Raw genomic sequence first — 18,252 nt, forward strand, 5'->3', positions numbered from 1 at the left:
CCTTGCTGCATAGCTAGACGTCTCTTTTGGGGGTGCTGGCGTGCTCATCCACCAGTTAGAGTACCCAGAAGTGTGTGCACACTGTGTTTTTCACCGTCTAACAGAAGACCATAAAGAGCAACAAAGTTCCACCTGCGCAGAATTGCTTGTGCATTACGAGGCTGATCGTGATAATTTTATTGATGGTTCTGCCATTGACCAGGAGAGTAGTACCATGCAAACATACAGGTCCACCCAGTAAGGTGGCATAAGTCCATCACATTGAATGTTAATAATGTTGAAAAACAGTGTTTTGTAGCCAAAAGGGTGGAGAATAATATGGTGTATTTCTATCATGAATAAAACAAACCTACTTTCAGCAAACATTCATGTTTCATTACTTATTGAACACCCTTCATATCTTTCTGCTCTGTGCTCACCTCGCTAGTTACTTCATAAAAGATTTGAAGTAATTTTGTGGAATGTTCTATGATTTTCACCCCTCCAGCGTCAATTTATGCTCATTGTTTCCGAGACCAGTTGAAGTTATAATTATGGACAATTTATTCCAAAAAACACAGACCAGCTTGTTGAAAAGACAAGTTCCATCGCATTGGGACTTCTTGTTTTAATTTTAGTATTGGCAGATTCATTTGTGCCTGCATTTCTTTAAATTTATTCATTGCAAATGAATCTTTTTTTGACGTATAGAACGACAAATGAAATCTTTTTACCATACTCCCAATTGGTGCTAGTTAAGAAAACGGTAGTACATGAAGGGGCATGCTGGAAAAGTTGCACAGGCTGGTTCTGACTTAGTAATCCAAAAGCTAATGACTTCAGTAATATTTGAAATGGGCTAATACCTCTCAATCGAGGAGGGTTGGACTGGGCGGACCATGGGTGACTTGCAACATTTGTTTGGAGTTGTCCAGCAGCGTGGGGGGAAAAAACTTAAATGTCACACTTGGTGGCAAATGATTGCCAGATCGGCTGGGGATAGGATAGTAATAAATCAGCCTGGAAATCTTGGCACACACTGCACTATTTGCACTACACTGCCCACAGTACTCCATTTGCTGATACCAGGTGGATGAACCGGGGCATCCGGCATCAGGCTTTGTACTCCTGTAGACAGTAGAACTGCCTCAAGAAGATGCAGCTCAGGAAGGCAGCGAGGAAAAAACATGGTAGCACTCCTCTCATTAAATGGACCACAACAGGACAATGGCAACAAGTGTAGGATAAGAGTTCTGTGCTTCGTGCATACCCTGGCAAAGATGCGGCGAACGGTGATGCGGGCCATGTAGCAATGCGCGGGCGAGCTGCCGAGTGCGTGGCCAGGGATGTTGCCTCGTCGCGGCGGAACAAGAGACTGGTAGAATGACGGTTTGGCATACCCAAAGTCTGGAAAGCGTGACTGTCTTAAGTTCTCCCCCTAGTGGGAGTGACCAGTGAGGGTGTTGTGGGACTGATTTCCGGTCTATGCAGCCCATCGTCTGTTGCTACAGATGGAGGTAAGGGAAGGAGTCACCACACAGTTCCGCCCTTTCGAGAGGAAGACACCGGTGTCAACTGCGCAGAGGGGTGCTTGAAGCTTACTGATGATGCTTTCTGTGGGGCATGCTGTGCTCATGCTGTGGTTTCCAGTGAAAGGGGAGGGGCATGTGTCATTGGGAGCATGCGAAGTACCATTGCTGCTCCATGCTGCAGGTGCTAGTGGCAGTGGTGATGACACTCTGTTGAGCATGGTGAGCACCTGTGGGGATAGGGCACTTTCTATGTCGGCTGGAGGCTGCGAATAGGCCAGTGCGGTGGCGACATCAGGATCCTAGGCACTGGGAGGTGTGTCACTTATTTAGTCGGTTGGTAGGAGACCAGAGGCAGCGTCGGCTGGTGGTGTGTTGGATACAGTGTTCGGGGTGGCATCAGCTGGTGGTACATCAGGGATACCAGAGGGAATGGTGTTGGCCTTCATTTTATTGTACGCTGTTGTTGATGGTGCTGTGGCTGGATCCGGTGGTAGGTGAGGACAACTCTACCTCAGTGGTGCTGTGCTTGTTGGCTGGAGGGGGCTCTAGGACATAGGCCAGCTTGAGCCTGTCTACGCAGATAGTTGTTGTGACCCCATTCAGATGAATGGAGAATGTCTTTTCTCCCCGCATCACAACACCAGGTGTGGGTCCGAATTCTGAGGGCGGGTAGGCGGTTGGTATGCATCCACTTGAAGCATTATGTGTGTGCATGCTATGAGGTCCCAGAGGATGAAGGTACAGTTCACATCATGCCATTGCGGAGGTGTTGGTCACAGTTGGGACATAAAGCCCTGGAGCTGCTGCACAAAACCTGGGATGATGATGTCAGGAGGGAGTAAGGTCACTTACAAAAACTCACAAGGAATGGAGAGTGGCTGTCCGTAGACCAGCTCAGTAATCAAAGTTCCCAGGTCAGTTTTGTGTGTGATCTGAAGGCATAGAAGTACAAAGGGCAGGGCAGCAGACCATTCAGAAGAATAGCATGTGAGGGCAGCTTTAAGTGTGTGGTGGAACCGCTCCACCTTGCTGTTAGCTCCAGGGTGCTAGCTGGTGGTATGGTGGAGACTGGAGCCATAGGTGGCTGTCAGAGATCGGAAGATGGCGAGGTGGACTGGCACCCAAGGTTTATAGTGATGTCACGTGGGCAACTGAAGCGGGACACCCAGGTTTGAACAAAGGTTGAGCCATGGTTTTGGCTGAAATGTGTGGAATAGGGGTGGCCTCCGGCCAGCAAGAAAATCTGTCAATAATTGTCTGCAGATATCAATACCCGTTGGAGGAGGGTAGTGGGCTGACAATGTCAAGGTGAAAGTGCGTGAACTGGTGTTGTGTCGGGGTGTGAACACGCCATCCGACCTTGGCACGGAACACAGGACCAGGCCCAGTTGCTGCAGTCACGTTGGATGCCCGGCCGGACAAAGCGTTGTTTCATGATGATGGAGACGGAAGTGAACATGCCTGGTGTGTAAGGCCGTGGACACAGTCAAATGACGGGTTTTGGAAGGTGGAAGGGAGGAAGGGGCAGGCAGTCATTGAGCCATCAGGTTGTGAAGGATCCAAAAGGATGTCGCACCAGGTCTTACTATTGGACGCAGGTATGGATCTTAGTTGGAGGTTGAGGTGGTGTCCGCATTCCAAAAGGCATGGGCCAGGTCTAGGTCGCACTCTTGAGCAGCAGTCAGGGAATTGTAGTCTAAGGGTTAGGTGATGGCACAGGAGCGGCTAAGGCAATCTGCCACAATGTTGTCGATGCCGGCCCCATGCCAGACATCGGTAGTAAATTGTGCAATATAATCCTATAGCCCAAATTGTCAGGGTGAGATCTGGTCTATGTCTTTCCTTCAAAAGCCAGAAGCTAGGGGGTGCTGGTCTGTTGAGATTGTAAAGACACATCTCTCAACTGAAGATCGGAAATAGTGGACGGCTTCATGGACTGCAGGCAGCTCGCAGCTATATGTGCCCCAGTGGTGTTGTGTATCGGAGAGCTTGGACGAAGATGTGGTGCGATATCCTTGTGGATCACTCACAACCTGACGGCTCAATGATCGCCCGTCCCTTCTTCCCTCCCGCCTTCCTGAAAACCGGCATTTGATCGTGTCCACAGTATCGCACATCCAGGCATGTGCACTTCCGTCACCCTCAAGAAACAATGTTGTCCATGTATTGTTGAAGGATGGCTCCAATAGCCATCTAGCTCACATCCACCTCTATTGAGGGGAGGGGGGAGGGGGCATGGGGGAGGGGAAGAGCTGGTAGGGCCACATAGGGTAGGCCCCATTTTGTTTTTTCTAAGCTCCTGATCATGGCCATGGTCCAAGGGACCAGCTTGTTCCCTCCGTTTTTATCAGCATGGAGTGCTGCAGTAAGATACTCTTGTGTGGCAGAAGGAGGGGGACGGAAAAAATAGACCATGGCAATGAGACACCAGAGCTCTTTGTAGGTAATAGGGTGTGGAATTTCCACTACTGCCTGTACTGTCACGAGGAGGGGCTGGGACTTGATGGCAGAGACAACGTGTCCAAGGAATTCGACATCACTCACCCCAAAAACGCATTTTGCCAAGTAGAAGATCATGCCAGCTTTCTGTAGACAGGAAAAAATTTTGTGTGTATGTTGATGATGCTCATGTGGGTCTCTGGAGTAGATGAGTATATCATGTAGATAGCCGAAACACCCTCATGCACCTCGGAGGGTGTTGTCCAAAAACCGCTGCCAGGTTTGTGCGGCATTGCATAGGGCAAATGTCATGAATGCATTCTTGAACAGCTGTTTTCTCAATATCCTCTGGGGTGACTAGGATTTGTGTGTAAGCTTTAGTGCAATCTATCTTACTGAAGATAGTAGCTCCTGAGAAGACGTCACTGTAAGTGCAGAGGAGAGGGACCAGATAGCGGTCAGGATGTTATCGGCATTTAGTTTGCGGTAATCACCACAAGGGCAGGAATTGTTTTTCTTGGGGACAAGGTGAAGAGCCATGGGCTTTTGGAAGGGCGAAGTACGCCGGCAGTGAACAGTTCTTCAGACTCCTTTTGTGTGATTTTGCACTTGTGAGCAGGTAGGGGACAGTCACAGCAGAAAATTGGAGCTCCAGGGGTAGTTGTTATTTAATGCACAGTGTCATGCTGAACATTTCGCGGGGCGGGGAGGGGGGGGGGTGCTAGATGGCTCCATGAGGAGGGGGAGTTCTGCAAGGAGCAGAGCGTATGGACCTGAAACAGCCAGCTATTTCACGGCAAAGCACATGGTGGGGCGGGAGCTGCACTGGACGGTCTTGCCGGAAGTGCCCTCAATTAAACTGCACTTCACTGCGTTGGCCAATAGGCCTTAATGACCAAGGAAGTCGGTGCCCAGAGTGGGGCCGGTTAGAGCGCCCATTGGGCTTCCGTGGGGGTGGGATCATGTGGCAGAGACATCGCAAATTAACCATGCGTATAGCATTTTGTGGTGTGTGGGGGAGGGTGCTGGCAGGCAATGTTGCAGAGGAGGAAGCAGGTGGGGCACGCGCCATGTAGACTGCACAATACAATCTCCACCTTGTTTTGTTGGGGAAGGTGTCTTCATTATGCCGCATGGTTAATGGTTACACTGTAGCTTATCCAGGTGCACGTCTGTCACTTCCGGGAGGGGGATGGTGATGTGCGTGGGGGGTGGGGGCGGGGGGTGGCGTACCTTGAGGGGCACGGGAGTGGGACGCTGGTGCACGTGAAGGGATGGCGTGTGTGGAGGGGTGCCGACGGGTGGAGAGGGCAGGGGGTGGATGGCTGGCAAGCTGGATGCGTCCGACTGACCTAGTTGGAAGTGATTTTGCAACCATGTGGGTTGTGCTAATTGGAATATTAAGAAAAAAGGAAAACCATTAATGAGACTCAGTGCTATGGTTTACAGGGGGTCATCAATGATGGAATGAATTATGAGGGGGCGCACATGCCTACATGGTGTGCTAGTTAAGAAAACGGTAGTACATGAAGGGCCACTCTGGAAGAGCCACACCTACTGGTTCTGACTTACAAATACAAAAGCTAATGGCTACAGTAACATTCAAAATGGGCTAATACCTCTTAACTGAGAATGGTCTGGACTGGTTGGACCACGGGTGGCTTACAACCTTTGTTGGGCTTCGTCAGCAGGGTGGGAAAAAAATGCTTCAATGGCGCGCTTGGTGGCAAGGGAACGCTAAAACGGCTAGGGATAAGATAGTAATAAATCAGCACGGTAGTCTTGGCATGCACTGCATTTCACTGCACTATTTGCACTACACTGCATGCAGTACTCCAATTGCTTATACCCGGGGGACGAACTAGGCGTCCGGCATTGGGCTTCATACTCCTTTAGTCAGTAGAACTGCTTCGAGAAGACACATCTCAGGAAGGCGCCATGGAGAAAATGCTGTAGCATTCCTCTCATTAAATGGATCACAAGAGGACAACGGCGACGAGCTTGGGATGCATTTCGTGCATACACCGGCAATAATGCAGCTGATGATGATGCAGGCCACATGGCGTTGTGCTGGCGAGCTACCGGGAGCACAACTGGAATGTTGCCTCATCAGAGCGGAACAAGAGACTGATTGAGTGACAGTTCGGCATGCCTAACGTCCGGAAAGCGTGCCGTCTGCATTCTCCCCCTGACAGGAGCGACCCACGAGGGTGTTGTGAAGCTGGTTTCTGGTTTACACAGCCCGTCGTCTGCTGCTGCAGATGGAGGGAAAGGAAGGAGTCACTACAGTTTTATACTTGATTTGACAATTAAATAAATAGTGTGGGTGTAGCAGGGCATCTGAGTTCATTTACAAATTTTGACTGCAGCAACAATGTTAACTGCATTGTTACTTACAACTGCCACCATTTTGCTATGTACTGATCAGTTGGTTACTTCTCTTTTTAGAAAAATGCTATATTTTCAGCAATGTGCTGAGGTGAAATTCCAGGCAACTCGGTACACTCGAATGGAGCTTCGTGTCATGGTGTGCAGTAATTACAGTAAAACTTTGGTTATTCATGGAACTCCACCAGTCAATTGTTAAAGTGACTGCCGCTATCAGAAACCATTTTCCGTGTAAATTATTGCACAGTTGATTAGATAGTTGTGGCAGAAAGTTGATGGAAAGTGTTTCCTACTAGGAAGTTGATTAGGCAGAGCAGGGAGACAAACTTCTTAAATTCTGTATCCTCCATAATCCTGAAGGGATGGTATCCCTTACAAATCATTTTAAGTGACTGAATGTCATTTTCTTTGCTTTTATAAATTGGGAGCTTAAAAATGTTGACAAAATTTGTCAAACATGATTGCCCTACTCTTACCAAAACAGGTTCAAAGGCGGCAAATGAAGGTGTCCTACAGATCAGATTGTTCGATGATAACGGAACAACTTTGCAGATGGATTCACTCTTTTTGCTTCCTGTAGCAGAAACAGAGGCTAGTGCATTAGAGGCTGGTGTGGATCACTGGTAAAATACAGTTGACATTATAGAACTTGTTCCTGCAGGTTTTGATGGTGGAGATCCAGGTCAAAAACCCATGCTTTCCAGTGGCACTGGGGGATGTCTTTTTGTGAGATAGCTTTTTAAGTTACCCATAGAGCCTCTAGCAATACTGATGACAACTTTGAAATATTTGCATACCCTCGAGCCACATCTTTTTTATTGAAGTGATACCACAATGTACTGCCAGAATATGAAAATTTTAGCGTCTTTAATATTGTTAAAATTTCATTACTAATTTGCCTTTACAAGTTACCCTGAAAAGTTTTAAAGAGAATCTCAGTGTACATTGTCTACCATTACAGATAAATATTGATATCTAAAATTACAGATAATCAAAATAATTGAAAACTGAATAGTGGAGAATGGTGTTGATCAACTCAGCGATAAAAATTTGAAGTGTTGTTTGGCTGCACTTATGTGACTCTTTCTAAAATTTATGATTTCTTTTCTGGAGCTCCATTCCATATCGAAACGAGGTGTGGGAAATTTGAACTTACTGATAAGCAGAAGGGAGGCTCCTGGACTATAAAAATCTGAAAAATCCAGAGAAGTCCAGCCAGGTGTCACTTCTGCATGATTGCATGATAAATTTGTTGATTACCTAATCTAGACAGGTTGTTTACTTTGATTTCCGTAGCTGAATGCATTCTCAGAAAGCATCACAGTAGCCAGCTGGCTGAATGGAAGTAGGGTAATTATAGAACTTGTACCTGTTGATGACCCAGCGCAGACCACCCAAGAACCCAGTCATCATTCACTTTTGAGGGAAGATGTCCTCATTATTTACAGAAAAAATAAAAATAAGTGGCCAGTATTCTGTTAAATGTCCTTTACACTTTGTTGGTGTGTGTATTAACTAGGCATCAAAGTGCCATACTAGTTGTACGGGAACTGAAATTGTATTTGGAAATATCATGTCTTCCAACATAGGACCTGAGAAACAGTGTACTAAAATTAGACACTTTGTATCAGCAATGGCAGCAACTACATAAACGTGCTGAAAGATTGTCGTAACATTACCAGTGACAATAAAAAGACTACTCTTTTGCAAAATCTTGAAAACTTAGCCCATGCCACCATTTTGAAGATCTTTACAATTGGGGAGGGGTGGGGGGCAGATTTTATCACTCCAACATTTTAAAGGAGGGCCAGGGCTTGTGCAATTCTGACTGGCAGGGGATACTTTTTTGGGGGGGGAGGGGGGAGCAACATTTGTTGGTCACTGTTGTACTTTTATCTGTAATAACTCGAAAACTACGGTCTCTAGGAAAAACTTATGCCTGTAAAAAAAATTGAACTACATTAAATTTCCCGCTAAAAAATCATATTAATTTTCTCTAGTGGAGTAATGCTTTACACGTAGATAGCTAGAGAATATGAAAACCTTGAACATAGGCTGTAGCTTAGGTGGTTCTAGTTGGCCAGTTTGAGGTTGTTTCCTGACTTGATAGACCAGAAGTGTCATGTATAAAATAGTTTGTCTCGACTTCCTATAGATGACTGTGGTACGTTGTAAACAGTTATCATTTACACGTTGTATATGCTTCAGGCTGGCTGAGAGTTATGAGATTCTCAGACAAAGAAGAGACTTAATGGAAGAATAAATTGTTTTAAAAGAAAGCATGCTTTCCTTCTCATATCTTTCTCACAAACTTAGCAAATAGTAGGTTTGTAGACTGTGTTATTAAAGTTAATGCAGCAGTTAATAATTAAGTTGAAAGTATAAAAGTGTTTGGATTAAGATCTGCTTCTAAACAATCAATTTTTTTATTATTTTTTATTTTTATAAGATTAAAAGGAAATACTATCTTCTGGCATTCAGTGTCTTTTTGAATGGTGATGTACCCCTTCCCATTTCCTAACAAGCCTAAATCATGAACAACTTCATTTTTTTTTCACAAAGAAAATGAAACAAACTAGTTGGTAGCACACAGAAACAACAACACATGAAAAATTAGTCTTCATAAGTGTCACATTTTGTTTATGGAAGAAATATAGAATTCATAAGTTTTATGTGAACTTACACAACAGCTTAAAAAAAATGTACAAATAATTTAAAAAATGCAATTTTCTAAACACATATTCTGTCATACCTGAAAAAAGATATGTATTACATACAATGTGATTTTTATGTAAGATGTGTAATTATAAAATACTCATAAATTATCAGTTATGGACGCTCAATAAAACACAAAGAACCATAAGTCCAGAGTACAAGAACAGTTTGTAATGACAGTAGGGGAGTGCAGTGAATTAAACGAGTGACGAGATACTGAACTAGGAGCTGTGGAACTGGCATGAGTGACTAATGAAAGAACTAGTCTGGCCAATGCAGGAACGGGTACAGGGGAGCTAGACTGGCAGACAAGACCAATCGTGACCGAAGGGAACGGTGAGCAGCCATTTTAGAAATGAGACAGATGGCGACTGAGGTTGTTCCTCTGTCCTTCACTTTAGTGAACCATTCCTTTTGGCCTGATCATTTGCAAATGACCCACCTCTAATCTGAACACAAATCTTGTGGTTATTGTGAAAAGTCACCTTAGCCAGTTAGGTCATTCAAGTATGCCTCTAGGAATGACCCAAACTCAATGTATTGATGTTTCCCTCCATGTAGAGCTCTATTGCAGGGTAAGCTGTTGTTTTCCTCCGTTCCCATTCCTTTGGTAGTGCTTTCCGTACATACTTCGTTGAACATGGTTATAGTGTTGAAAGGCAGTAGGGAGGCAATATCAATGAGAGGTCACTCCCCATCTTCTCAGGTACTGGCTGGGCTTTGTCGCATGTGTAACTGTTTCCTACAAAAGTGTTTAGTATCTTCATTAACAAGGACACTGTTACTGAGTCTCTAATAGTTTCTTATCGCTTAGCATTCCACTTAAGAAAAAATGTCTGTCTCATAAACATATAGTGGTATGTCAGTGTGCCTTTGTGTATGCAACACCCCAGTCAGTGAATGCTGAGCAGTACTATACCTTCATATGATTCCATTCTCATAACCAAAGACTTAAACATATTAGCAACAAGAGTGAAACACCAGTACTGGTATCTTCATTGTTTATGACAGGACTTGGAAATTCCTTACAAGTGGTGTTTCTCTATGAAAACCTGGAAGGAACTCAAGTGTTCTAGATAGCTATAGACTATTAATCACAATTGGTTTGCATTCATTTTTGCAAGTTTTGTTTATAAGATGATTTGTTTGTCTGATGATTTTCAGATCTATAAAAGAATTAAAACTTGAAGAATTGTTAGTATTAACCATCTTCAGTCATCACAGAGCGATCCATTATAGTATAAACGTGACATTGCTTAATAATAACATAACATCCAGTATTACCTCACACAGGTAATGATGGGAAAACTGAATGAAGATATTTAGTCAGTTGTTGGAAAAGAATTGATTAAATTGGTTGTAGCTTCATGTGTTGGTTGGCCTACTCACTCATTCTTTCAATGAAACCACTCTGTGGTAGCAACCGAATGGAAGCGGTCAACACAGTTCATTGTAATTTTGCATATTGACTGAATAATTCATTCTATCTTTCAAGTGAAACCAGTATTTGTTCTTTCAACTGAACCACTCTTTGGTGTTCTAGTTGGTGTAGCTACCAGTTCATTCTTCTGAGTGAAACCCATGTGTAGTGCTTTTATTTGTTGAACTAAAGCAGTTGTATACCACAAGGGTGTAGATACTCCCCCGCCCCTGCCCCAAAAGGGTAGTACTACCCCCTGGGGGTTATGTAAAGACTTGTCAGGGGGATAGGCCAAATTTAACATAAGATTTTACATATTCGCAGTCTTACCATATTTTTTAGATCCAACCTAGGACATATTTTTGGAACTACCTGAAAGTGTTAAGTTCAATGTCTCAGTACAATTAATTTGTTCAGTGATGTTTTTCACTAAACATAACAATAATTGCCTCCAGTTTTGGTTCTAGCAGATGAAGATTTTGGGTCATATAATATTTTAACCATTTCAGATGTGCAGTCTGATATTTTGAACTGAGTTCTCGACAGACAGTGTGGTATGAAAATGTGATTGCTTTAGCAGCATACTCCAGATCATCATTATTCCCATCTGTGGCTTTAAAAAAGTCTCTTCTATGTTCAGCTGTTCACAGGTGGTTTTTAAAAGCATTGTTTCATTTCCGTGCAAACTCTTTATTTGTAGCCTTCAGCAGCAGCCTTTCCTTTATGTGCAGCAGAAAGTTCTCCAGTATACTATCTGCAATAAATACAGGGTGATTCAAAAAGAATACCACAACTTTAAAAATGTGTATTTAATGAAAGAAACATAATATAACCTTCTGTTATACATCATTACAAAGAGTATTTAAAAAGGTTTTTTTTTTCACTCAAAAACAAGTTCAGAGATGTTCAATATGGCCCCCTCCAGATACACGAGCAATATCAACCCGATACTCCAACTCGTTCCACACTCTCTGTAGCATATCAGGCGTAACAGTTTGGATAGCTGCTGTTATTTCTCATTTCAAATCATCAATGGTGGCTGGGAGAGGTGGCCGAAACACCATATCCTTAACATACCCCCATAAGAAAAAATCGCAGGGGGTAAGATCAGGGCTTCTTGGAGGCCAGTGATGACGTGCTCTGTCACGGGCTGCCTGGCGGCCAATCCATCGCCTCGGGTAGTTGACGTTCAGGTAGTTACGGACAGATAAGTGCCAATGTGGTGGCGCTCCATCCTGCTGAAATATGAATTGTTGTGCTTCTTGTTTGAGCTGAGGGAACAGCCAATTTTCTAACATCTCCAGATACTGTAGTCCAGTTACAGTAGCACCTTCGAAGAAAAAGGGACCAAAAACTTTATTGGCTGAAATGGCGAACAAATGTACGACTAAATGAAACTTTATAGCTCCCTTAATTCGCCGACAGATAGTGCTTAGCTCTGCCTTTTGTCGTTGCAGAGTTTTAAATTCCTAAAGTTGTGGTATTCTTTTTGAATCACCCTGTATATTCATTGTTACCATCATACAGAGTTTTTTGAAAAATTGTATTCCTTTTGGAGGTTAACATTAAACACACACTTTCTCTTGGGCAGTGCTAAAAGGTGAGACAAAAAACAAAGACAGATAAATGATTGAAAACAAGTAGATGACTTACTTTACATACACAAACAACACTAACACATTGCCCCTGTTGTGTTGCTAAAGGACTAACATGAAAGAGAAAAGTTGTGACGGAACCGGGAGCCATGCCTCCCATTCAGTACGAGCGCTTGCTGCCTGGTTGACTGAGAGACACCCGACCATAGGAAAATTTTTAAAAGCAAGATGTCAAAACACACAACCCAAAAATTTAATAAAGTCCATGTCAGTCATAAAATTCTTGGAACCTGGACATTATCAAGGACAGCACTAAAAAACAGGACTGTTTGGGCTAATCCCGAACATATAATAACCCTACATATTCATTTAATAATATACTGAATAGACTAATTCTTCTTTTTATCATTGAAAATTGATTGAAGTATTTCTGTGGATTAAAGTGGATTAAATTGTTCCAGTGCAGTTGACATGTAACTGATTAAGCTGATGTATCATGGGCAGTACAAAATTGAGCATAAAAGTTCCCTTATGGGTACTTGAAGGAGAAAAGAAGATTGTCATATTTTGTAGACTGTTTGCATTCCATTTTACTGAAAAGGTCTAATGTCCATTAGTTAAAATTGTTTTGAATTTAGGCCTCAAACATTTATTCCGCCATTTAGTTGTATTGAACATAGACATATTATTCAGAAAATTACATTATTGGCTACAGACATGTAAATCAAACCAATACACACAAATCTGTTTATACCGGTGCAGGTATAAGAGTTCATGGGCATGAGGAAGTACTCCTTACATTTACACATTGGTACTTCGTAGTTAAGCCCATCCCTACCATCACTGCACACACTCTGTTACCATGTTTGCATGACTCTGGACCGCTGGAAGCGACCATTGGAGTTAACTGAGACCTAGTGCATTCAGCAGTTGTTTTGGTGCTGTTAACTTTCTGTCACTCTCCATCTGTTAGTTTCAGCTATCATTGTCTCTCATTTACTCTGCTTGCATTGTTCATGAAACATTATTGTAGCCTGGAGGAAACTAGTCATCTTCATGAGCACTATTGCTACAATTTGAAACAAAGTAGTGTTTGTTTCTTTAAAGTTTTACTGAATCTAGGAAAGCAATAATGTGCATAATTTTAGGCATATCTAAACTGATTACAGGTAATTACCTGGAATATGTACTTCCAAAAAGTAAATATTCTCTATATTTTTAGTTTGTGGAATAAATGTCAAAGTGAAAAACCTAGGACAGAGTTTAGCAGAGATCATGATGATGGCTGGAATGGTTGCAAGAGCTGGATGATGAAGGTCCTTACAGCAGTGTTGCTGACTCGGAGAACAAGGATTGTGTACATGAAAGTGGTCATGATTCAGGAACAGAATAAGAATAGTCAGAAAATTATGAATTTGAATCACAGAAAGGAGTAATTCAAGAGGATGTATTTCTTATATGAAAATGGAATAGCTAAATGGAGGAAAAGTAAATATCCTACTAATGTTAGAATAAGAGCTTCTAATGTTAGTACACATTTACCTGAACCAAAAAATGAAGCTCGTATAACAAAGACAGAAATAGAAATTAAAAAGTTATTCTTGAATGAAAATTTAATATTCCTTAATTGCAACATGTACTAGAATTTACATCAATGAAGTTAATGTTAACTGTTCTAGGGAAAGGGATGCTAAAGAAACAGATGTTATAAGAGATCAGAGTTTTATTGGTTTGTAATATTGTGTGGATATCGAAGACATTCTAGAATGAGTTTGTCAGAGTTGTTGGATAACTCAAAGAGCAACAGACTTGAATCATGCTACCTGTGCATGAGTAAAAACTGTTTCAGGGTGGGAGTGGCCAAGTGGTTTGAGGCACCATGTCATGGATTGTGTGGGCCATCCTGCCAGAGGTTCGAGTCTTCCCTCAGGCTTGTGTGTGTGTGTGTGTGTGTGTGTGTGTGTGTGTGATTCTTAGCATAAGTTAATGTAGTTTAAGTAAGGTGTAAGTCTAGGAACCGATGACCTCAGAAGTTTGGTCCCTTAGGAATTCACACACATTTGAACATTTTTGATTCAGGTTGCACTTGAGATGTCTCAGGTGATAATATCGTTGATAGAGGTGTTCACAGAGAGAATGAGAAGTTGGCTGCTATTTAGAGGTCCTGGGGCTATTTATGAACAACTGTAAAAAATATTTATCACCTAATGTATACCTTACTGTATTTGTGAATTAAAAGTATTATATTTAGATTTAAATAAAACACTTCTAAAATCATTTATATACACTGTCCAAAGTGTGGAAATACACTGTTTATGGTGTGGAGGTGGAGGACACCTGTCATCCACATGCGTAACCACGTCAGGAATTATCACATGAGCAACTGAGCGTTAAACCATTGTTGATTGTACTCCATTATCATCTGTGATTAATGTTACTTTCATTCCATTATTTGATTTTATTGAGTGCCAATAACTAGCTTTTAGTTCAGCTTTCAGACCATTTTTATGAATAGTCATTTATTTAATAGTGAATGACGAAACACTCAATGATGTGAGAATGGAAGAAGTCATATGACTGGATGAAAAGTGATTCTCTAGATAAATGAATTGGAAAATACAGTATCTGCAAAACATGATTCATTTTCAGAAACTATATTAATTGTATAAATCAAAGAAAATTAACAAATGGCGACAAATATTTATCATAAAAAATAATTCAGACAAGTGACAGTAATACTTAAAAAGCAATTGATTTGTCACCAAACAATTAAAAGCATTGTATTTTAAATGCTTTCTGTTCACGTCACAGCAGCATTTACCAAAAGAGGATTATGGGTGCTGGTTCAAACTAGTGGGAGAGAGAGGCAGGGTCCCAATAAATTTAAAGAAAAAGGTAATTGTTGATGCTTTTAAACGTAAATAATATGAATATAGCACCAGTTATTAATATATACACTACTGGCCATTAAAATTGCTACACCAAGAAGAAATGCAGATGATAAATGGATATTCATTGGACAAATATATTATACTAGAACTGACATGTGATTACATTTTCATGCAATTTGGGTGCATAGATCCTGAGAAATCAGTAGCCAGAACAACCATCTCTGGCCGTAATAACGGCCTTGATACGCCTGGGCATTGAGTCAAACAGAGCTTGGATGGCGTGTACAGGTACAGTTGCCCATGCAGCTTCAACACGATACTACTGTTCATCAAGAGTAGTGATTGGCGTGTTGTGACGAGCCAGTTGCTCGGCCACCATTGACTAGACATTTTCAATTGGTGAGAGATCTGGAGAATGTGCTGGCCAGGGCAGCAGTCGAACATTTTCTGTATCCAGAAAGGCCTGTAGAGGACCTGCAACATGCGGTCGTGCATTATCCTGCTGAAATGTAGGGTTTCGCAGGGATCAAATGAAGGGTAGAGCCATGGGTCGTAACACATCTGAAATGTAACGTCCACTGTTCAAAGTGCCGTCAATGCGAACAAGAGGTGACCGAGACGTGTAACCAATGGCACCCCATACCATCATGCCAGGTGATACGCCAGTATGGCGATGACGAATACACGCTTCCAATGTGTGTTCACCGCGATGTCGCCAAACATGGATGCGACCATCACGATGCTGTAAACAGAACCTGGATTTATCCGAAAAAATGACGTTTTGCCATTCGTGCACCCAGTTTTGACGTTGAGTACACCTTCACAGGCGCTCCTGTCTGTGATGCAGCGTCAAGGGTAACCGCAGCCATGGTCTCCGAGCTGATAGTCCATGCTGCTGCAAACGTCGTCAAACTGTTCGTGTAGATAGTTGTTGTCTTGCAAACGTCCTCATCTGTTGACTCAGGGATCGAGACGTGGCTGCATGATCCGTTACAGCCATGCAGATAAGATGCCTGTCATCTCGACTGCTAGTGATACGAGGCCATTGGGATCCAGCATGGTGTTCCGTATTACCCTCCTGAACCCATTGATTCCATATTCTGCTAACAGTCATTGGATCTTGACCAATGCAAGCACCAATGTCGCGATACGATAAACTGCAATCGCGATAGGCTACAATCCGACCTTTTGTCAAAGTCTGAAACGTGATGGTACGCATTTCTCCTCCTTACACGAGGCATCACAACAACGTTTCACCAGGCAGTGCCGGCCAACGGCTGTTTGTGTATGAGAAATCGGTTGGAGACTTTCCTCATGTCAGCACGTTGTAGGTGTCGCCACTGGTGCCAACCTTGTGTGAATGCTCTGAAAAGCTAATCATTTGCATATCACAGCATCTTCTTCAACTCAGTTAAATTTCATGTCTGTAGCACGTCATCTTCGTGGTGTAGCAATTTTAATGGCCAGTAGTGTATTTGCTGCCCTCCCCCTTCCTCCACCCAGTGTGTGTTGATCTTCTGAGTGTGTGCTACCTGGGCTGACATGAGGGGGAAACTGCTGTTGAACATTTTTGTGCTCCTCATATTTGCAGATGATGAAATAGCTGTTGGACAAAAGAGATTCATGAATTACCATATAATTATATGACTTATAAATTTGTTTGTCAGTGTCATTGTTGGTATGGAAGGAGACACTCTCCCGCAAGTATTGGCTTGGGAGTGCTTCCAGCCAGATCTTCATGTAGCCCTATTCCTAATAAAAACTTTCACATGTTTTTAGTCTAGGGGTAATAGTGCAAAGTGATATGAAATGAAACAAGTACGTAAAGTCCAGTAGCAGGGAAGGCAAGAATTCTAGGGAAATGTAGCTCGTCTATAAAGAAGACTTATAGAACACCTGCGCCATTATTTCCTGAATACTGTCACGTGTTTGGGATCCCAACAATGTCGGATCAAAGGAAGACATCAAAGCAGTTCAGACATGTGCTGCTAGATATCTTACGATAGGTTCAATCAACATACAAATATGACAGAGATGCTTCATGAACTTAAGTGTTCTTTTTGAGAAAAACACTACTGAGAAAAATTTTATATCTTGCATTTGCAACTGACTGCAGAAAGATTCTGTTGCTGCTGGCGTATATTTCATGTGTGGACCGCGAAGACAAGAGAAATTAAGGCTCATAAGGAGGCATACAGACAGTTGCTTTCTGTCGACCCATTTGCAAGTGGAACAGGAAGGGAAATGACTAGTAGTGGTACAACATACCCTCCACCATGCATGGAACATATTGTTGCTGGCAGAGTATGTATGTAGATGTAGACACACAAGTTATGCATGTTGTTGCTAACATGTTTCCAGTGCTGGATAGCTGAATTTACCTTTGCATACCATTAAGTTTTTGCTGTTCCTCCAGTGCAAACCACTGTGAATAGCAGTGGGTACTGTTTACTAACATTGCTGCTATTAATTATAAGAAACCTCCCACTGCCACCCCCCAACCCCACCCTTACCCCAAAAGTGTGTTGGGTCAGCATGCAGTATAGGCTTAGGAGACTCCAGCTTGTTCCCCTCCTGCACTGACCTCAAGCATTACCATTTCCTTCCTTTTTGATTGTTTTTCCAATTCTTCAGCATCTACAAATTTACAATGTTTTTTACTAACATAATATTTTCAAACACCCATTTGTACTGAATACATATTCATTTGCCAATTGGCCTTAATGTACCATGGCAATTAGACCTCTGTTACTGAGAAAGGTTTCTATTATTTTTTTTCTAGGTCATTGTGACCTGAGCATCTTGAGGGTACAGATCATGATGGCTACATACTGTAGTCTCTTTACAACCAATTGATCAGTTTATCTATGAGAAGGAAAAAGAGGCAAATCTCTATCGCCTTAAGAAAGGACTTTTTTTGTTCTAAAATCTTTAAATTTTGTTATTTTTGTGCATTTATAACAAGCTTGGTGTTTTGGACTGTAGTTTCATTGGCTTTCAAGCGAGCTACATAATTTTATGGCTGTCTTTGCTTCACGGTATTGATTGTTGTTTCTATATTCTTTTAAGGTTCCATTCACATTGACGTTACGAATATGGGATGTTTATTTGTTTATCGGTGAACGTGTTATCACTGCAATGGCCTTAAATTTACTTCGCATGCATCGGCGCACACTCAATAATCTTGGCATGGATGAAATTCTCCAGTTTCTGCAGGTAAATATTTATTAGACTACAGGTTTTCATAAGATGTGGTTCACACTGTAAAATAAGTTCTAGTGTTGTTACAACAT

At 42.3% G+C, this 18,252-nt stretch overlaps 1 protein-coding gene and 1 long non-coding RNA gene across 4 annotated transcripts in view; one reads left to right on the forward strand and one right to left on the reverse strand.

Annotated features, from left to right (window-relative positions):
* LOC126481267 (USP6 N-terminal-like protein) overlaps positions 1–18,252 on the forward strand; it is a 284,510-nt gene that overhangs the window by 39,523 nt on the left and 226,735 nt on the right. For all 3 annotated transcript variants that reach the window (XM_050104896.1, XM_050104903.1, XM_050104911.1), the window contains one exon: positions 18,029–18,175. In XM_050104896.1, the coding sequence (XP_049960853.1) occupies positions 18,029–18,175 (147 nt within the window). The remainder of the gene's footprint in view (positions 1–18,028; positions 18,176–18,252) is intronic.
* LOC126481283 (uncharacterized) overlaps positions 11,101–18,252 on the reverse strand; it is a 302,682-nt gene continuing 295,530 nt past the window's right edge. Inside the window, exon 3 of the long non-coding RNA XR_007587545.1 lies at positions 11,101–11,227. This is a non-coding gene — a long non-coding RNA (uncharacterized LOC126481283). The remainder of the gene's footprint in view (positions 11,228–18,252) is intronic.

The sequence above is a fragment of the Schistocerca serialis genome, chromosome 1 (assembly GCF_023864345.2).
Source record: "Schistocerca serialis cubense isolate TAMUIC-IGC-003099 chromosome 1, iqSchSeri2.2, whole genome shotgun sequence".
Taxonomy (NCBI): domain Eukaryota; kingdom Metazoa; phylum Arthropoda; class Insecta; order Orthoptera; family Acrididae; genus Schistocerca; species Schistocerca serialis.